Consider the following 21,619-nt stretch of genomic DNA (forward strand, 5'->3'; position numbering starts at 1 on the left):
GGAAAAAGAAAGACATTTTCTGATTACTCTACATTTTAACAATAAAGGTCTGAGGAAGAAAGGGAGGTTTTGAAGCAATTTTCTGCTTTTTGTCCCATTCTCTGGTACCCTCCCCCAGTTCAAAACCTCTAGCCAGAGCCTCAGGCACTCACGGGGATTTATCGGGGATCTCTCCCTTTTCAGCGTCGTGTCACTGCCAGACGCACCACGGCTGCAGAGCTGGCCGGCTCCACCACGCAGTTCCCCTTCCCACGGCACCAAGCGATGCTGGCGGCGCTTCTGGCAGGGGGGAAAAGTCAGGTCTGACAGAGCCCCCCCCCCCAGTCCCACCTCGCAGCTCGGCTGAGCCAGGGCAGAGGAGCTTTCCCAAGAACTGATCCCCCCTCCCAGACCCTGGGAGGCTTTTTTAGTGTTTCCGTTTTAAACAAAGGGAGGTTGATCAATTTCTGGGGTTGTTTGTATGGGTTTGGTTTTGTTTGGTTTTTTTGGTAATTTATTTTTCTCAAAGCAAGTGAAAGGAGCGCCTGGAAAGCTCAGGCAGAAAGCTCAGCCTCCTAACATCAGCTCCGCAGCACGCCGTTAACTGGGATTAAGAAAGTCAACTAATGCTTCACAGCACCAGGATTTAACAGCACAGAGCCTCCCGAGGAGGAGAGCTGCGACCGCAAATCCAGCAGGATCTCAAAGCAGCAGCTGCCTCTCCCCGCAGATGCCATTTATCCCTGGATTTGTGTGCATCGCACTTCTGGATAGCAGCTGGAAATCCATCGTGCCTCGCCACCCCGGACAGTGAGCGCTGCCAGCCAAAGCCTTGGCTCCCCTCCGCCGGCCGCTGGCACGGGAGCCGGCTTAGCCAGAGCCTTTGCCCATGGCACGGGGCTCCCAGCGGATTCCCAGCGCTCCCAGCTCATCCCAGCTGACCGGCAGATGATCCAGCACATTTCCCCAAAGGAGGTGTGCTGGGGCAACGAGGGCCAGGACACGAGGTACCTGTATCATTTTTGATTAATATATGTGGATGAATGCTGTAAATATGAGCCAAGAAGATTTAAAAAGAAAGTCACTCAGCTGTACAAGCGAATTAATTTGCTTTTAGACAAAATGTGGCTGGTTTTCAGCCTTTTACAAGCAGGAACATTATTTCTTTTCTATGCCAAAGACTGACTGCGTTTGGTCTCCTGCTTTACGGCTACCGTGGAGGAAATTTAAGCAAGAACATGTATAGTGAATTGCTAAATTCAACCAGTGCCACTGAAGCTCACCTAATCATTCAGACCAACACGCCCTACCTCAGCGGCACGCCGAGACCCGTGAGCTCCTCTGCTTTTTACATGTCGACAGCCAGGGTTTTAAAAGAAGGGGAAATAAATAAGCCAGACCTGGCGACTTACATCATTCTGTTTTTCTTTCTGCTCTTGACTGTGACACTCATCGTGCTCTTCATAAACTGCCAGCTGAAAAATTCTTTTTTTGCTAGTCTTCCTTACGACAGATCGCTCCGAGAAGCGAGGAGCCCGTGGAGGACACAAGCTGTCTGACACTAGAACACAGCTGTGTATTCCAGCAGTAGCAGGCACCAGGGACCCTGTGCAATAAGGCGTTACTGCCATGTGCCAGTGAATGGATGTGACCCTCTTTAGAGGAATAGGCTGCATGGCAGGAAAAGATTGATGAAAAAAAAACCTGTATGCAAAACCAGAATAGCTGTAAATAAAAAGCTCTGTTGTGAACTAAAGAGAGAATGCTTTAGCCAATTTATACAGTTTTGTGCAAAAAATTGCCCCATGATTCCAGATTAAGCTCTATATGTATGCAAATGCCATCATCCCCCCATTCAGTGTCCATACAAGGATATTTGCATTAACAACAATCTCTGATTTGGGCATCTGGTGGAGCTTGTTACCCATGTTTATGAAACCGTAGCATCAAATGTAAAAACCACAGTGTATTTACCTAACGGCTCCATGCTGAGGATATGAGTTTACTTTGCAGACCCATTTCTCTCAACTGCTGCTGAAACTATGTGGTAATGCAGCGGGAGTCCTGCCAGGCAGGAGGAGAAAATGAAAAATGTTTATTTAGACTTTTGATTGTGATTCTGTTCAGGGTGTTTTTGATGTTTTACCGCATCATCGATCAGGTTTAAAGTTACCAGTTACGCAAAACCCTAAATACCTAAGGAATTTGTTATCAACTTTCTTAAGCTACAAAGGAAGTTATTTGCCACAGCATGAAACCAAAATAATCAGGATGGGGAGAAGGAAGGAGAGAAAATAAATATCATTAATAGTGTGTAAACTCATGGAAGAGGAGAGCAGAGTGCTGCAAGTTCAGTACACAAAGTAGGCAACTTCTGGAAGCCATAAAACACAGTTTTATAGGAATAGTTGCTTTAATATACAATTATCCCCACTCCTTGGTCTTTATATAAGTCTAACACAATTAGAAGCATGCTTTATCAATACGGCAACAGCTTGACATAACACTGATCACTGACAAAAGGCACCATTTAAAATTAGTAGCTACCCAATTTTGTTCCTAAAGCTTCTGCTTAATCTTGTTAGCTGACATGATATTTTATAGATGCTTACTTCTAGTAAACTTGCAGTTACAGCACAAGTCCAGATCGAACTGCACAGCCCCCAGAACAGTATTTGTTATTCCCACAAACAGCAGGCAACAGGCTTGTTTTGTTTTGTTTTGACCCCGGTAACTCTACATATAACTGAACTGCAGCTATCCAGAAACACAGAGTCCTAAACCCTATTTTTGCTCTGGCTTTTGCTCATGGATCAGCTATCAGAATGGTGTTCAAGTGGTGTCAGATGCTGTGTCCCCAAACCCATTCTTACCATGCCGAGTACAGCAGAGGTGCTGTCTGTATATATGTACATAACTTATTTAATCCAAATGAGGAGATTTTTACAATGCAATTACACACACAAGCTAGGCTCGCACTCGAGCACACGGACAAACATGTACATACAGCAGCCTGTTCACAAGCTTTTTTTATACAGAAATTGCACAGTTGATAACACTTCCATGTCATTGTCTTGGTTACCATGTTTTATTATGCTCAAGTAATTTAAACTACGCTATAACAGGCTTAAATATTTTATTCCTTGATAGGTGGCCAATTTTTATCTCCTCTGAACCAAATTTAACTGGTGTAATTCAAAGTAATTAATGTACAAAGTGAGAATAAATTCAAGTGTGTTCATCTCAGCCCTTTTCGAATAAATCAAGTTTTATCAAATCAGGCATTTCTTACTTATTTTCAAGTAACGACAGCTTGTGTTCAGCTATCAGTCATAATGAGTTTGATCTAAGAATTTCTGCTGGCAAAAGCCTCAGAACTCGATAAAGCACATGTTGCATTACACCCTTTATTTAGATGTTCAAGAATAACTTCAAAATAATCCTATTTTTCTCTACAGCCTGATAGCTGGAATAATACCCCAGAAGAACCTGTCATGCTTAGAGCCCCAGTGGATTTATTGGGACAGACCTTATGCATGCCCCGTGTTGCTCTCATCAAGACCCAGAATCGCTTCCATTGCAGAAGAAAGAAAATAGAAATTAGTGACAATTTAACCAATGTATGAAATATATGAATAGAAAACATCTGAAATATTCTCTTTCACCAGGCCCAAAATCCAAGCTAAGCATAAAATCCACTTCCCGACCACAAGCACGCCAGAGAGGGACTAACAGGCATTTATTCACTTGGTGTAACTGGTTTATTAGGTGCATGCCACACACATCCCTTCCCCTCACCTTCTGCCAGTCACGCTCCTGTCCTGGCACAAATGCACCGTTCACTGTGTCTTTATAGCAACCCCCACTTTCTCAACGAGCCTTTCGAAAGCGTCTGGCGACACCGGCAGCAGCCTCCTGTCCTGCCCATGGCTTATCTCCCAGGCAGGCTGGAGCTCGGCATGCTGAAACACAAAGGGCAAGTGAAACGCCCGAAATCTGGGACGCGATGCTGCGAGAAGCCGGTGGCCCCAGTTCAGAGCAGCTCTTAATTACATGCTTTGCTTTTGAAGGATTAATAGCTCCCGTAACGCTCCACAGAGCATCTGCACCCTTAAAACACCCAGCCGTGTGCTTTGCTGAATGGGACCTGTGTGCGAAATAAGGTTTTAACTCTTTTTCTTCTGGGCCAGGGAAACAACTCACGCCTTCCACCTGGCAGTGTGAGACCCTTCGCACCCGATGCCACCCTCCCTGGTGGATTATTATTGTTATACTTCAGTCTGTTGGCTTTAAGCTCTTAGTCCGTGGCTAGTTTTGAATGCAGCTGCCCCAGCCGCTGCCAGTGCCCACAGGGCGTTTGGGGCAGCGATGGTACTGAGAAACCACGAGGAGCGGCCAGCACGATGCTCCTCTGCAAGAGCACCCCAAAACCGGGGGCTCACTCATTCCACTGCTCTGCCTGAACACTGGGTTTTTTAACATTTTGGGGACCCAACAGGACACATCTTTCTTCTCCTATTTCCTACCTGTAGGTAGGCTTTTCTATTGGCATTCACTCTCCTGCATTTCCCTTTCCTCTAAGCAAAAAGTAGGAGCTGAGTGTTTCCCACTCCCTGTGCCACGTGGCCATCACAACTGGTGCCTGGGAGGGACTCACCTGTAGGACTCGCAAGTCTGCCAAACTACACAGCAAGGCAAAAGGCAAAGAATAAATCCCAAAAGCTAAATATTTCATGTCCATTTGGGATGCCTCAGGCTGGTGAATACCCTGGTGCCACATGGCAAAGCAGAAACCAAAACTGCATCGCCTGGTCATGCTCTCCAAACCGGTGTCAAACCACAAGAACCACAGCAATGTGTGACCGCACTTGTTCTAATGAGTTTTCTTCTAGTAGCAACTCTGGAAGAAATGAAAAGCCCTTATCCCAGGACACCACTCCAAAACAGGAATTACTGAGACAAAGGCTCCTCTGCAACACCGCTCCCGTTAAGGGAAAAAAAAAAAAAAAAAAAAAAAAGCTAGAGACATGTAAAGCCATTAGGAGTGCTAGCAAGAGCAGGAGTTAGTTATTACCTTCCACACTTAAGAGTGATTTCAGAGAATGGCTGAAGAGGCTGAGCAGGGTCCCAGCTTTGATTTCCAAGTGACAAGCAGCAGCTCCTGACTCCTATACAGGAGCACCTGGCCAGACCTGATCCCAGCAGATGTGCTGGTCCTCATTCTCCTAAACCTTTTGAGAGCCAGGAGCTTTATCTACCTGCGTTGCAGAACATTTAAAACACTGGCAGATACATCAGACTGAGAAGATGAAAGGAAGATGCAGCTGGATTGCGTTCACAGTGCGTTTGGCTTCAGGAGGTCATTTCTTCAAGACTTAACTCACAAGACTCTGAGCAAATACACAAACTACAGATATAAGCAAGTAAGTTTGGTGTAAATCATTAATCCATACAGACAGTCTCCCAGGCAGCAAGTTACATGCAGTGTCACATCTTTGCAAGTATTTTTTCCTCTTCTCACCTTGTTTTTGCCCTCCTGGCAATGTCAAATTCCTCCCTGTGGGGCTGAGCATTTCCCTGGGCAGTGCCCCTAGTACTGCTGGTGAATAATCTTCATGGACACAACCCTGTTCACTCCTAAACTTGCACTTCCAAGTTTAACCTGCTATATTTACCTCTAATTTCTTACAGGGAACTTAAGGACAACTCCTTCTATAAAGACCTTTATAAAATGAGACTGTTCACCAGAGACCTGAAATCTCACAGATCTCAGGAAAACTGTCTCCATTCGGCTCTTACAGAAAAGAGCCCATTTTGTCTCTTCTGCTTTGTCTCTCAAATTCCTCCAAGCCAGCTCTAAAGTTGAAGTTACCCACACAGCTCAAAGCTTTCTCGAAAGGGTCATGAGTTTGCTGACAGCAGTTGCTGTATCTCAGAGACTTCAGAAAATGAGATTTTCCTAGGAGCGACTGGATTAAACAGCACTTACTTAGTCATGGAAATAACCATGTTGTTTGCAATAGCAGACACGCAACTTCAAAAACAGAATGGAAAAAAGGTATTTATAAAGAGCAAAATAAAACTGGCCTTGGAACAAGAGAGATGTTAATTTTAAAAGATTTTTTTAAAAAATGTCTTATGAATAAAAGGAGGGAGTCCTGCCTTATGGATCCCTTCTAACTTGAGATATTTTACGATTCTAAGGAGCAGGAACACAGAACAGCTGGAGATGACCCAACAGCCTCCAGCCCCTAGAACCTTAACCCCAAACCCCTCACCTTGCATCTCCATGGGAGTGAAGTAGTTTTACAGGGCTTGTCTTTATATGTGTGTGTGTGTGTGTTGATAACTAAGTAGGCTTATTTCTACACAAGTTGGAATTTCATTTTCAAGACTTCAGACTGCAAAAAATTGAGATTTCACATTTATCTACCGATGTGTATAAAAACTACCTATCATTTTGTCTTCACTAGACTTTTACCTTGCCTTAGTTGTCCTCCATCACCTGTAGCACATACAGGCACCCCAGGCACTTCCACGACACCGTCGCTGTTTCTGCACCCACTGGCAGTGGAGCAGTGAGGTCTCTGGTAACTCAGAGCATCCCTCCGACAACATCCAAACCCAACTGGTACCTCAAGCAGGAGGCAGGTGGGCTCCAGGTAACATACAGCAACACAGGCTCCTGTGACCCCCCCTCCGGATGTGTCACCATACCCTTTCATCCTGCTTTTCTTCCCTCCAGCACAGCACCAGCAAGCGCCATTCAGACAGCACTACAGAGGCTTAATCAATTAAATACAGAACTGATTGACCTGGCATGAAGCTACTTTGCATCTATAGCGGGTCTGACGTGTTAGCAGTTCCCCCCTCCACCACATACCTTTAAGGGAAACATTGCAGCTAGCACAGTAAACATTCTGGGTCAAGAAGAACGAACAACATGCTTCTCAGATGATTTTCTATCAATCTGCGTCTTTGCTTCTTGCGCAGAAGCGAGTATTTCCAGTGTTGTTCTGGAGCAGGGCTCCTTCAGCAGAGGTGGGCACACAGCATCGCTCGCTGCAGGATGGCCCAACAGCACCCGCCTGTTCTAGAGCAGCTGTGACCACCGCACTCACAAAACAGGACACTTGTCATCCTGGCTTCTTGCCATCCTTAGGGCAGATGATGATCACTCCAGCAGAAACTTAAAGTAGTGATGTTGAAAAAACAAAAACAAAACAGAAAAAAACCCAACCACCTTGCCTGGCAAGATATCTCTGCTGGGATAGATTTCCTGCCTCCAGCTTTTTGGAATGAATTTTTAGACTGTTTTTTTCTGTCATTTCAGTATTGTATGCTGTCAGTGGCTGCAACGTCTGTTTTTAACTGGATCCCTACGAGCCCGACAACCGTATTTACTAGCTGATGAAACTGTGGCCTCAGACTTACCTTTAGAAGCACAAAGCCAAACGTTCCCTTTGGTCTGCACTCAACTAGAGCTAAAAAACGTTGCTTACAGAGATATTTGTACTGCACACTTGAATATGCGGCCCTGTAAGGCAGTTAACAAGAACAGTATATTCAAAACAGTTTGATGCGAACTGCCTGGTAAAGCACCTATCACATGGGTATTTTTATGTGTTTGTGCTGCCTTTTACTAAGGTTTGTTCCCTCTTTTAACATGAACATACTACTAGAACTCCATCAGCTAGAAGTTTCTTATTTGGTACCTTGAGGGCTACACCTTTGACTATGCTGCACTCTGGAGACCTCTCAGGATGGTTTTAGAGGAAAATACTGCTAAATATAGGAACAGAGGGCAAAGAAAAAGCCAGACCACATTTTAGTCTACCTGCAACAGAAATATTCTACCAAGAATGAAAGTGTCGTACACACTCCCCACAGGCAGTTAATGTGGCCGTGGCTACACAAGCACACAGTCCCTGTCACCTGCATAGGGGACACCACACATGACAGGAGGCAAAAAGAACAGATACTTCAAAATTACGTTTCCTACGAGGTAGAAGGACCCTTGTTCCAGCTTGCAGGAGTTGGAAAATCATAAAAAAACCCCTGAACATCTGGGAGAAGCAGCAAGACACCAGGACTAGAGAGTACTGTCCTTTCAGTGGCTCTGGTGATGGTTTTGTTGTAGGGGTTCTCGACCCCACCCCCCAGAATTTGCTATTTTGACTTCTGCTGTTCCACAGCACAGTAGGAAGCGCGAGGACCGATGCTAGACAGCTTGCACAAGTCTCATACCTCCACTGGATAGCTTGCATAAGCTTCATTTTTCAGTCTAGACAAGCTACCTGCCAGCACGCAGCTTTCTTCTGATTCACTATTCAATTTGCAAGTGGTTGGAGTGAGAACTCGCACTACAGAGCTAGAGGCAACCACCTTTGCTGCTCCTGTATAATAAAAATACACAGAATGACGTTTATTTACCTCAAAATTTATACACAGATATCCAAAACTAAGGGGAATTATTATTTCTGCTCAATTTTACCAATCCCAAAGTGCTAACGCTGACTACAAAACGCTCATCAGCATAAGCCAATTCTCTTGCCAATACTAACTGAGCATTAAGATGATGCAGTATCTAAAAAACATTTACATTGAACTAAGTGGCTGACAATTCACAGGTACTTTGGGACTTTTTACAAATGCCTGGGATAGCTCTGGATAGCTGCTCTGCATCCCGAGTCAGATGATTAACAGTGTTTGAGACTTCAAAGCAAACTAGAGCCAGTATCATCACCCAGTGTAGCCCAATTACTTTTTTTTTTTTCTTTTCTTTAAACTAGCAGTGTCTGGAAAACACAAGCTCCAAATCATACTGGCCAAAATACTGAATTTGACAAGTTAAATGGAATCAGCACTTCCAGGATGCCAAAAGGTTAGCTCAGGAAAGCTATTCGGAAAAGCCCGATTCAGTGCACTGACTTGACACTCCAATTGCTAATGTCCTCTGTCCAGAGTATCTATAGTAAAAGTAATTTCCCAAGTTTTCCTAACTTCTATGAAACCGGTTTTCTAGATGAGTAGGATTTCTTGGGATGGCGTCAGAGAAGGCTACAAGAGGGCAGGGAGCACTCCAGGACAAGAAAGGAGGACTTCTCTTGGCACAGGGTATAGGATACCCAAAGTTTAAGTACTTTAAATGCCAGTGAAATATTTGCTTTTTCCATAGCAGTGCACACAAGTAGCCTCTGACTCATTTAACAAACAATGCAGGTTGGAGTGGGAATGGAAGAGATGCGTTTTGCCCAAAGCCTTTTTTTCCCCCTCTGGAAAAAACATAAATGAGTAGTTTCACAGGTTACTTTGGTTAGTTGCTCAGAGAGATGTAATTATCGGCTGTTCCTACACCTCTAAATTCCCCAGAGAGAAAGACTAGCAAGATTAACATAAACCCTTCAAATTATTTAAAACTTATACAGAGATTTTCTTTTATTTGGTTAGTTCTTACTTATATAGAAAGCTATTTATACAAGTTCACATAAAGTTTTGGGAAAGCCAACTCCAACATCTATGTGAGATACTACTCACAAGTTACTGTATCATCTAGGTAATACTACCATAGTAAATCCAGGAACTTCAAATGGCAATTTTTGTCTTGGAAGAAAAAACATCAAAACAGTATCAGAAGATATATAAAAAAATTACTACCTGAATGACTGGATGCTCCTTAGTACAGTGCAGTTGCACATTTAGAAGAAAAAAGGCTACTATTAGAGATAAAAGAACTTCAGCGTATTGCTGCAAGGCACCAGCCCGCTAGCCAAATTAAATCCCGGAGCAAGAAGCACAGGCAAGATCAAGGAGTAGCACCATACTTGTTTCAGCTCTATGCTAAACAAATAATTTGTCTGTTCTGTAGTTTTCATATTAATATACCTCTGGAGTTGGAATTCAGTGTTTTTGTACTCATCCTGCCAAAAAAGATATTTAATTTATGCACACCAATTACTGTTTCCACCTTTATTTCTGTAGTAGCTTGGTAAACAAGAGAAAACTTTTCTTCCCCTCAATCTTAAAAATAAGGCTAATAGACAGCAAAAGCACAGCTCACTAAACTTCTCCTAAATTTCCATTTTATTGGAAGAGTACTTGAGTTTCAAGAGAGATTCGAACAGCCTTCATTTCAATGAAAAAGCTATCGGTCATCAGCTTAAAGCTCTACACATTCAGACAAGATCACGATTGTTTAAAAACGTTATGGTCAGCCACGAAGGTAAAAAAAAAACCCAACCCCAACCACCCCCAACACAATAATCAAAAGTGTTGCTGAAGTCTTACAGATACACATTTTTTTGTACTGGCGATTTAGGTATTTTTATGAATACCGACAAATTGACAGCGTTTTGGCTGGCTGCATTCTAGAACAAGAAAAAAACCCTCTTAAATAAGTTAATGAAATGATTTAGTCTCTGCTTCCAAGAGCATGGCAGCTTTTGTGTTACCCAAAAGCTATCAAAAAGTATTTTTAAAATTACAAGATCACACTTGTATGAGGAGGAATATGTAGACGGTAAGGCATCAGCAGCAGGAGTTACAAGAAGCCATAAACCAACCCTTGTAAACAAATATCTGAGACGTACTGAGTTACAGAAAAAGGAAATCAGAAAAATCTCAGGGTTTGTTTTGTTTATTGAAATATGAGCAGCAGTATGCAAAAAATATCTTTAAAAACATAACATAGCAAAACCTAATAATTTTAAAATTAACAAAATAAAAAGATGTTTATAGAGTTATATGAAAAAACTCATTGCTAGAACTGTGTTTCCTACAATGTAAACAAAAGCATAAAGGTTATGCTTGCAACAAACACAGAAGCAGGTTTATGGAGCAGCACAACAAAGCAACATTACTGTGTAATCTGATGGTTTGGTCTACTGATTTGAATTCAGAATGGGATACCTTCCTAAACAGAAACTTCACAACTACAAAAAAGAAAGTTAGTCACGTTTGTCTTCTGAAGCAAAACATTTAGAAAATGTTGCTTTTTTTTCCTTTGCTTTTTTTTTTTTTTTGGCTAAAAAACATCACTAGCAACACTTTGGGAAACTAAAACAATATCCCAAAAAAATTTAGAACTATGAAGGAAGCCTGACACATTTTAATGTTCTCTAGCCTTACACTGCAAGAGTATCTGCCCAAGGATTGACAACTTCCACACTGTAATACTGTGTGCATGGTGGTGGTGGAAATCATAGCTTCAAGCAAAACCCAAAAGAATTCCAGCATTTTAAATAATTCTATACCAAATTACAAGACATGGGCCGTTTCATGATTCTTTTGAACTAATGGGCTGTTCTGTTAGATTTGTCTCTCATCTGTCAGTCATACTAGAAATTTTTATTTTGGTCCTATAGATACTATAACCCAATGTCATCCCTTCATGTACAACTACTTCACGCCTAATGCAATTAAATGAACATAATACTTACACAAGGCACTGGATTGACTGCCAGCAAGACTGAAGTCCTCTAAGAAGGAATATCCAAGCTACGATCTTATTTTAGTGACTATAAAAGCAAACCCAGAAAGAACTTCTGTGTGCCTGTTCTAAACTCTTTGCTGGTATTGCCAAAGCTGTTAGTTAATGCTGTGGTTGGTGCAATGTAGAAAGATGCCCCAAAAGAAGAAAATACACTACAAAAGGCCAAAACAGTTTTCACTGAAGAGTAACATTCAGTCTAAGCTGGGCTACACCAGAAAGCGTGGTAGTGGAAGTTGGAGCCTACTGGCTGTCTCAGTTTCTCCATCCCTCCATCTAGATCAAGAAGTGACTTACACATGTGTATGCTGCAACAGAAGCAGCACTCTCTTGCTATCACTACACTTAAATCATCTTTAGAGTCAAAGAGCTCTTCAACCAATCTATCCGTGCACTGGTATCTGAATTGTGTATCAGCAGCACAGATGAACTAAACATGACCAGGAGCACCATGAACCAGTAGCACACAAAAATCTGCTAACTAGGAAGCTCTCAAAAAGTCCTACTTAAAAGGAACAGAAAAGCAGAAAACAGACAAATCTTACTGGGTCTGCTCCTGTACACCTACCCTGGCAAGATCAGCAGCCACAAGGATATCCCCAGCACTGCATATATTACAGTTCAAGAATATGTACACAAGTAGACAAATGCCAGAGTGCTCTAGTACTTAATGACAGCATCGCAAGTGGGTTAACTGGATATTATTGCAGGAATTACGGTTCAGTGCATGGATGGCCAATCTAACCACAATACTAGCACTAAGCAGCAGCTCTGGCTCATGAACACCCACTTCAGCACCCATTCGTAAGTCATTTAGTTGGCCACATCTAAACATGCAAGTGAACATAGACGAAGCCAGGTGAAAAACATTTAGCAAAGATTTTACTTTATCTGAAAGTACCTAACAACAGAGATCTTTCCCTAAATTCAATGTGCCATGACATTTATTATAAAAGCTAGTCAAGGAAAAAAAAAATATCCTGTAGTGTCAAACATACGTATTCAGCAATTTGACAAGTCAGGCCCAGGGAGAAGAAAATAGAAGCCCGATCCTGTGGCAAACCCACTTCGCATCTTATTCGATCAAAAGAACCATCTGTGGGTTGCAGTTCCAAAGAATGAAAGAGAAGACCCCAAAGGCGAGCCACAAATAATGTTATTCCCCTTTGCCTGAAGATGCACTTGTTTGTTTTTAAAACACACTTGAGAAATTGCTTTAACAAACACCAAAAAGCCAAAACACCAAGTAACATAGAAATTCCTGTACAAGAGAATATTAGGGTTCTGCAGAAGTGTAACAGTTTATTCCTTTAAGGCATTTCATAAGAAACATTTTAATGACACGTAAACAATTTTATTCCTTTAAGATCACTTGTTACTTAGGTACCATATGATGCATGACTTCCACATTTGAGCAGAAACTTCATTCAACAGAAGACACAAGAAATTGTGTAAGCAATCAATGTCTCAGGATTGCAGTAATTGCAATATATCTTTTAATAAGTATTTGCATTTTAGAGTTTTCAGCCTCTCCCCAAACACTGAAACCCTTTTCTGAAGGGGTGTTCAGGAAAGAGAAAAAAGGAGGATGAGAAGTAAAAAAAATACAATAGGTCTTTTTCTGCATGCAAAGGAATTTTGTACATAATTCACTTCTAATTCTCTTAGAATATTTCTTTCAGCCTCCTTTTATTATTATTTTAAGGGGGAAAATATGCATGTTATTTAACTGATTGCTTTTAGTCTTTAATACATAAATTCTCTACTGAGTAATACAACAGCACAGGCAACAGGATTCCTTACGTGCGAGGAAGAAATTTCATCATCATATCAATGCAGTCCTTCAATCCCATAAAGCTGCCAACTACAGTTACGAGTCTTCTGATTGAACACCTGCCACCAGGGACAGGCTCAGGACCGCTGTTTCACATAGGCTACAAAGAAGTGATTACTTTTGGTCATTACCAACAGGTCTGTATTAAATTACATGATCTGGAAGTAAAAGCTTCTGCATTCAGTTACTAATTTGCTAAGCCACTCACAGTCTTCAAAGAGACTCAAACTCATACTGAAAGTGAATTAAATACAGTGTAATCACTAATACTGCGTAATGTCTACTGAGAGATTAAAAAGGCCTAACACAGATCAATTCCAGACAGGTAAAATAAACAGCTAGAACACCAAAAAGAAAACAAAAAACTTATTCCTTCCAAAAAGTAGTAAGCACTGCCATTTACAAATAGTAGTGTTTATGTTAAAATAGAGAAGGGTACCTAAAAAGAAATAGCCTTGGCAACCAAATCCAAACGGCGTGAGTGTAAATCAAAGCAAAACAAGAATTACTACTCCAGAAATGTGCAAGATGTTTACCTTGTATCAATTAGTATTTAAAACTGTGGTTAAAAGAGATATTACAAAACTGAAGTGGGAAAAGGCTAAGAACTGCTATTCTGCATTAATATACAGTGTGTTTATGACAACATTTTCCAATAGACAGTACAAGTGTTTTTACACCACTCCAATATTTGTAAAAAGTATATTTCATGTGTACACTTAGAAAAAAAATCACATTGTTCAATTTGAGGCAAATTAGCCATAATAAAGTCTAATTTTGTTTATGACAGTTGTCAACCTTAAGATGTTAAACAAAATGCTAAAAATACAGCTTGCAAGCTGGAGCTGCACGTGTTCAAACAGTTTCAAAAACATTTAAAAAATACCAAACTATGATATGTATTTCTTTTCTGAAGTCAGTCTTCACAATTCTTGTCCCTACAGGACAAGAAGAAAAAATTTTTTTTCCAGTTAAGACATATGCCTGTTTAAGTTCTATGGGAAGAAGGGGAAAAGTGTTCTGAATTTTTCAATAGACTTTTTTCCCTTAGGGCTCAACTGTCACTTAAGCATCACAAGAACAAATTGAAATGTAAAACTGGTTAGCTATACACAATGGAATTGGTCACAAAGGGATTTTAAAAAAAAAAGTTAAATCCATTCTCCATATAGCTCACAGTATCCACACTGGAAGTTTCTCTAGAATTAGAATAAGTTCACTAAAAATTAGGCTGGAGATAGAATTTCAGCACTATGAAACAGATGAGATGGGATTAAGAGGAGAACCCATTTGTGTAAGTACTTTATCCAGCCACTGGAGGGGCCCATGAAGATGAATTTCTATCCAGCACGGGGTGCTCGTGACGTCTTGTCGGTGATATTCAGCTCCCCATCCCTAAAAATGAACAAAACATTATCAATCAAGTTGATGACATGCTCGTCTGTCAAAATAACTGTACTAACAAGAAGCAGGAAATCATGTTCCAAGATACTTATCTGAAGGGAACTCAGAGTTTAGCAACACTTCTTACCTAAAAGAAAAAACTCGAGATTGTGAAGGAGCAGGAGGGAAGCTGCACCTGGAAGGCTGAATCCAGTCTTGTCTGCTACACACTCGGAGCAACTACAGGAGCTCCTCTGTGGAGCGCACTGCCAACTCAACTCAAGAATGCCTCCTGACTACGGCCACATCTCTTTTCTGTTTCTCCCTCCTGCTCCCTTATCCTCTACATTCTCAGTCTGAGCAGTATTTATCATAACTGACAAAACAATCAATATTTTTTGGGCAAGATGCAATAAAACCCTGGAAGGCCCATGTCTATACTCCACACTAAATCTGAAACAGACAGCATCTTGATTAAACAACACTGAGAAAACACTACTGTCAGAATAACAGTACAGTTTGGCTTCATAAATTCAAATAATGTCTTTTTTCCTTTTTTTTTTTTTTTTACAAAAAGTATTAATGTCTTTGAAGGAGTTGCAATTTTTTCTGAAATCACTTATGATCCTCTCTACTCACATTCTTTTAGTGGTCTTAGAGTTCATTTTGTTCCTTCAAATTGAGCATGATCTCAAATCTCCTTTAATAAAATTATAGCAACCACAATGATTAAATCCCTGTCCTTAATACTGAAGTAACTAAATACACGGACAACATTCTGTACAGCTAGCTCTGCTTTTCCCTTCTTGCATCAATTTCCCACTCGCCAAATTAACCAGTTTCCACACACTTATCATTGAGAACACCACCAGGTCAGAACAGCTTTGCTACATTGTTACAGTGCTAATGCAATTACTGCTGAATACCCAAATCCACAATAAATTTAAACACCCTCAAAATAATTTGTTTACCTTTACAAAACTCATTCGAATGGTGCACATTTTGGTAAGCTCATATACTGCTTCAAATCCATGGTTGACAGACTGAGCTAAAAGCTGAGCGAACTCCTGATTGTTAAAAATTTTCAGACTGCATCCACTAGGAATCTTGCATACAGTTGTTGGATGAAAGCCATGGTGGTAGTTGCAGTTCCTGCTCTGTACAAATATGCTGCTGTCACTTAAACACTCAGCATAGACTTCTCCACCAACATAATAGAGATGAACTCCTTGAAAACAAAGATAAAAACATTTCAGATTACTTTTTTCCAAAAATATCGTACTTAATACAACTCCCACAAAATCAGAGACAGATTTTCTGTTTGAGGAGCTTTTCAGAAAAGCCCTTTTGTCCACACTACAACATACCTTCTCATTTCAAAATACAGTAGGCTCCGTTATACATCAGCCACTAGATGTCCTTCTCTCATCAATTACAGAATAGAATGGAAAAAAAACCCTTCATGTCAACAGTTATTTCAAGCTATTTTTCTAGAGTACTTCAGTGGATTTTCTAATTCCAGTTTTATAAAACTGGTACCTTCTGCCTATGGAAATTCCAACAGAAATAAAAGTGTCCTGGGAGAAAGGGTAGTGATAGACATGAATGAGAAAATATATTCATAGTCTGCTCTGATTTCCAGTGTATTTTATCAAGTAAAAGGAGATGCAAGTCCAATTAGTTGGACACTTAAATACCATCAGGCAATACCAACCTTAAAAAAAAAATCAACAAAGCCCCTAGATTTAATCACATCTGCCTGGTTTCAGCTATATACATAAATGCTTCCCTCCTTTTATGTTCTAAAGCCTATATAATACTACTACTAACTAAAATTTTATATATAAAAAAGCTACAGATCCTTTCAGCTTCCAAACACAGATTCTCACTGCTACTTCAGTTGAGATATTCGCCTTCCTTCTCCCAGATCTTCTCCCCTTCCCCTGCCCACCACTGTTAAATGACTGGGATACAGTTCAATCTTCCTTGCAATACCCTGACATCCACTGCAGACTACCTACCCCGTGGTTTGCCAGATGAAGCTGCAGCAAGTCAATAGACACAATCTTTCAGACAGCACCAACTGTTGTGAACACTGCTAGATCCGTTTGGGACTATGGATGAAGGTTACATAGAGGAACCACTGGCTTCAAGAACTACAAGCAGCTGTCAGAAAATCTGGAGTGGGCAAGAATGCATTTTCACAACACAACCCTATTTATTTTAAAAAGACAGGGACCACCACCTGGCCAGCTAACTACTTCTGGTAAAGACCTTCTGAGAGATCCCTGAAGAGGGGAGCTGCACCACGTAACAGTCTGAAGGCAACACAGCTACTTCAAAAATAATCCAATGCACAATTAGAAGTCACTTATGCTTGCAATGCAATGCTTTTACAGAAAAAAGTTTAGCAACTAGGATTGGGTTGTTTTAAGGAGGCAAAACCCCAAGAATTTCCAAACAAAGCCATAAATAAATAGTATTTTATCCCCAAACAATCTTAATTGTTCCCAGAACTGCTACCATAAAGCAAAGTTTTAGTCTAATCATTAGTACTAGATATAGACATTTTAAAGCTCACTGCAGCTAATACTATTCTACAACATGATGCTGGATCCTTGCTACGTTTCTGACCTTAGGCAGTTGTGTAAGATTTCTCTGCCAGTACCATCTAAAGGGGTAAGCCAAAACAAAAGAACCTGACAAACCACCCATGCCTCGGAAATCAGTTGTTCCCCTTCATAACACTAACTTTTCTCAGACAACAGGACTGGAGAGCCAAGTTTCCAAGAGATATTAATAGAACGCATGGTCTCCAGATTATCTGCAAAATTTTGCCATATTTATAGTCGTTTCTAATTGAAAGACTGTTAAGGGACAGGATGGGTCTTGAATATATACTACAAGCAACAGCAACTTTCATCAAACAAAACTCAACACCAACAGTTATCAATCTCATGTGTTAAAAAGGCGTCTAGTTATATCTGCAACAAAACCAGGTTCTCAGCACTGACTTAGTTACAAAAAAGGAGATATTCAGAAAAGGAGTACTACATTTCAAGATAATCCACGCACATTCCATCAAAGATGAAAACTGTGCGTCTATATGTGCTATCAGCCAAACAGTATGGGAGAACTAGAAGATCTTGCAAAACCTGCTGTCTCCAGGAATCCCTCCCACACACATACACGCCCCATGGATTCACTCAGCCAAATGAGTCCTTGCAGTTCTGCATTAGCACTTCAAAGTCCTGCTGCCAACTCATGCAAGATACTGGAACACACTGTAGACAGCAGTGTAATACCTTACATGAACAACAAAATAAAAAAGATCTTTGATATACTGTGAAGTGGTACGAAAAATTTGATTTAGAAAGTAGATATACTATAGAATATCAGAAGCCCTCAATATATTTCCTGGTGCTGAAACACAAAATTCTACATAAAATTATTAACCATAACAAGCAAGCCCCTATGACAATATAGTTTGGCAAGAAAGAGGTAATATTTACTCTTTTAAATTAGTGCCAAAGAAAAAAGTATGCAATTCCTAGACTAATTAGAATCAAACCATGCCTAAATAAGTTGTCTTCTGATACTGGAGGAGTAGGTAACATATCATAGATTACCTCTACTACTCATATCGAAGAGTAATCATTGTTGCAGTATACAGAAGTTGAAATACCAACAAGGACTTAGCTTCTTGACCCTGTGTAACACAACTAAGCTTTACCTTTTCCAATATGTCGTCTAGTGTTCTCAATTGTTGAGTTGCGATTCACATTTGAGAGCAAACCTAAGCAGAACCTGTTTTTATTATTGGAGGGATCTGTAAAGCCATCTACTAAGACGCTTGTAGATGATGCATGAAAGGCTTCCCCAACACGGTTATTTAATTCGTAATATACAATTGAACACCAGTGTTTGGGTTCTTCATAGGCAACAGGCTGAACATCTGCAAATAAGCAAAACAAAAGTACCAGTTTATCTTAAGTGATAAAATATTAAACGTAGAACTGTAAAGCAGGCCTTCCAAAATATCAACAGATAAGTAAAAGCTTAGTTAACAGTTACGATGTCCTGATCAAGATCTTAACGATCTTTACTGTCACACATTTTACCTAGTCCACTGATTTTATAACTGTTTTACTATTTTAAGCCTGATAGTAAACAAAACTACACACAAAAAAAATAGATGTCTGTGTTATCAGGTGAAACATGATTCTTCTGTCCAATTTTTAAAAAGCTGTTACAATTGGTATTTTGAGAGTCCATTTTCAGAGCCTTTGTGCTTGTACAATTTCAACAGCACGTCAAAGTAGCAGAAGACTATTTCTGAGAAGTGAAAAAAAGTTCAACTTTTCAGTTGCATAGCATGGCTTACAAAATTTTAAATACCAGAGATGCAAATAAGCAAAGCAAGTTTTATTTAATTCTTTCTGCTACAGCCCCAGTTTGCCTTGGAGGACTGCCTCCACTTACCAACAAGGTTTACTGCACCATTGGAAGTTATTAGTTCAATTTCATCATGAGTTGTAAGAAGTCAAACTATGCTAATTTTACACTATACTATACAACTTACCTCGGGTCGATATATTTGGCATGATTTGAGGGATCATTGTATTGCTTGTGTCCATAGACTGAGAATTATCCTGCCCCATTTGATCATCTGGGGGCATATATGCAGGAGGTGGAGTATCAGCTACAAACATGAAAAAATCAGAATAAACTAGAACAAACCTCAACAAGTTAGAATATTTATTTATTTATTCATTCTACAGGTGTAAACACACAACAATACTCTTGAACAAGAGATGTTAGAACATTTGGACCCATTTTCAAAGTAACCTGTCTTTATAGTAAACTCCTTCAGTAGCTGGATTCCTACTTATAGGACTAACAAGAAGACTGGACACTTGAGAAATCTTGATGATGTGCTTTTCCCCCCCCCCCCCCTTTTTTTTAACAACTGCACTCCTGCAGCTGGGCAAGGTAAAATAGTTCCCACTTTTTGTCACACGGACATTAGCTTTCTTGCCTCCCCTATTCTCTGTGTTCAGAAAGCAGTAGAAGAAATAACTTTATTTGCTGTAGCATAATGAAAGTCTAAATCAATTAATTTTTTGCTGCTTCTGTAGGCTGAATTCATTATAGAAGTGTAGATCTCTATACTCTTCATCAGCACAGTACTCACTGTACCAACACGCTATTACCCCTTATTTCAGAAACTCTCTCCAGTTACCATTAATGCATTCATCCCAGTGATCACAGTACTTGTCCAAGAGGGATACCCCACTGAATGGGCACTTTTTGTGGCACTGGGCAGCCAGAAAGAACAAAGACAAGGGCACTGAGCTAGTGGAAAAATATATTCTTTAATCTATTAGCTTCTTGGCTTTATAAACCACACCAATTACCAGACTCAATAAGGCTTCTTTCCTTTGCCCTTAATTTTTCTTCCCTATTTGCACTCAAATCTGTGAAGTTCCTATCAAAAATTTGCTGGTTTTCCCCAGTTAGACACCACATGTGTCTTTGTTCAGAGAAAGACATCAATTAATTTCTTTCTCAGCCTCTTACATCTATCTGTTTTCTTTTCAATGCTAGATATTATTCTAAAGTATGTATCAGTTATTCTACACTGAAGCTGGCAAAATAACACTGCTATTGTATCCATGACAAAAAACATTTGGAAAAATAAAACTATAACAATTAACTGACCAGTGACAAAACTAGGAAGAACCCCCCCTAAAATGCAAATGGAAAAACAATTTACTGCAAGTATCACAAGAGGCTGAGGTACTAAGTTGTAACAGCATGTGACATTTCAATTTTTTTTATTAAGCTGACATTCAGCCTGTACTTACCTGGTAGCTGAAACGGACTAGATGGTCCAGAGCTAGCTGGGGAGCTTGGGTAAGTGCTGCTGGCTGGAGAAGGTGGATAGGGACTGTTTGGCGAAATGGAAAATGGAGTGCTGTTGGGTTGCTGGAAAGAATCTGGAAATGTCGCGTTGTGTGGCATATGTGGTTCATTGTGGCTTAGATTCCTGAACTGAACTAGTAGACTGTGCTGTGGATTGAATTCACTATGTCTAGGCACTAACACTGGAGGTAGAACTGAAACAAACAAACAAAACCCAGACAAACTTAGATTAAAAACTGAGATACAAGGAAACAGATACAAATCATGTGCTATTCTGCTCATCACAAAAATATCGACACTAGCTGGGTGGAAAAAGGAATAAGGGATTCACCTGTCATGCCTTTACCCCATCCTCTTTATTTTTTTACATTTTGCTTCACGGAATGACTCAAACTTTAATCTTGCAAAAATCAGAGCAAAAGCACACTTGTATTTCATGCAATGGAAAGCAGACCCTCTTAAAAAAAAAAAAATCAGAAAAAAAGTCCGTGTGTGGCACATACCAAACTCCTGATTTAGGAGTGCAAAATTCACAGAATATGTACATTACCAAATCAGTAAAAATGGAAATATAGTCTGTATTACTACAGTCAAACTATATAGTTACATATAGTCCTTTTCACGGAAGTCAAAATCTATACTACAATATACAACTGTTGCTAAGCTGGAGTTTTAGCTTTTAAATGCAAGAGTGCTGGAGTCTGGAATTCAAGTGCTACAGTAGAGCACTTGAGCTGGTTGCAGGAGAGTTAGAACCATTTTGTGGAACAACGGAAGCAACTTTTCACTATACTTCCCAGAGCAACATACTTAATAACGACAATCCTCCTCACCTTCTCCCATGGCACCATGCCTTAACAGCAGACTTCAGACCTGACACAAATTCGGTACATACCTTGCTCTAACTGATCATCACTCTTTGTTCTGTTCAGCTCTGCTGCCTGCTAATGGTAAGTGAAGTGGTAAATGCTACACACTAGATTTTTAAAAAACTATTATTATTTTCTCCG

The 21,619-nt window shown here is 40.3% G+C and overlaps 2 protein-coding genes across 3 annotated transcripts in view; one reads left to right on the forward strand and one right to left on the reverse strand.

Annotated features, from left to right (window-relative positions):
- Positions 1 to 200: 200 nt before the first annotated feature.
- On the forward strand, positions 201 to 3,153 carry SMIM32 (small integral membrane protein 32). Its single transcript, XM_055812437.1, has 2 exons — positions 201 to 986; positions 1,160 to 3,153. The coding sequence occupies exons 1-2, from the start codon at positions 928 to 930 to the stop codon at positions 1,536 to 1,538; spliced, it is 438 nt and encodes a 145-aa protein (XP_055668412.1). The 5' UTR covers positions 201 to 927; the 3' UTR covers positions 1,539 to 3,153.
- Positions 3,154 to 10,599: 7,446 nt separating this feature from the next.
- Positions 10,600 to 21,619, reverse strand: part of SMAD5 (SMAD family member 5) — a 30,515-nt gene continuing 19,495 nt past the window's right edge. For both annotated transcript variants that reach the window (XM_005242745.4, XM_055812260.1), the window contains exons 3-7: positions 20,552 to 20,803; positions 19,267 to 19,386; positions 18,418 to 18,639; positions 15,656 to 15,912; positions 10,600 to 14,696 (exon numbers count right to left, since the gene is read on the reverse strand). In XM_005242745.4, the coding sequence (XP_005242802.1) occupies positions 14,553 to 14,696; positions 15,656 to 15,912; positions 18,418 to 18,639; positions 19,267 to 19,386; positions 20,552 to 20,803 (995 nt within the window). In that variant the 3' untranslated portion in view covers positions 10,600 to 14,552. The remainder of the gene's footprint in view (positions 14,697 to 15,655; positions 15,913 to 18,417; positions 18,640 to 19,266; positions 19,387 to 20,551; positions 20,804 to 21,619) is intronic.

This window comes from Falco peregrinus, chromosome 8 (assembly GCF_023634155.1).
Source record: "Falco peregrinus isolate bFalPer1 chromosome 8, bFalPer1.pri, whole genome shotgun sequence".
NCBI lineage: Eukaryota > Metazoa > Chordata > Aves > Falconiformes > Falconidae > Falco > Falco peregrinus.

What these genes read in the sequence shown, in the direction of transcription:
- SMIM32 (XM_055812437.1), top strand. Translation starts at nt 928, where the DNA reads ATGATCCAGCACATTTCCCCAAAGGAGGTGTGCTGGGGCAACGAGGGC. An exon ending in AACGAGGGCCAGGACACGAG is followed by an intron (nt 987 to 1,159) that starts GTACCTGTATCA and finishes TCTATGCCAAAG; the next exon opens with ACTGACTGCGTTTGGTCTCC.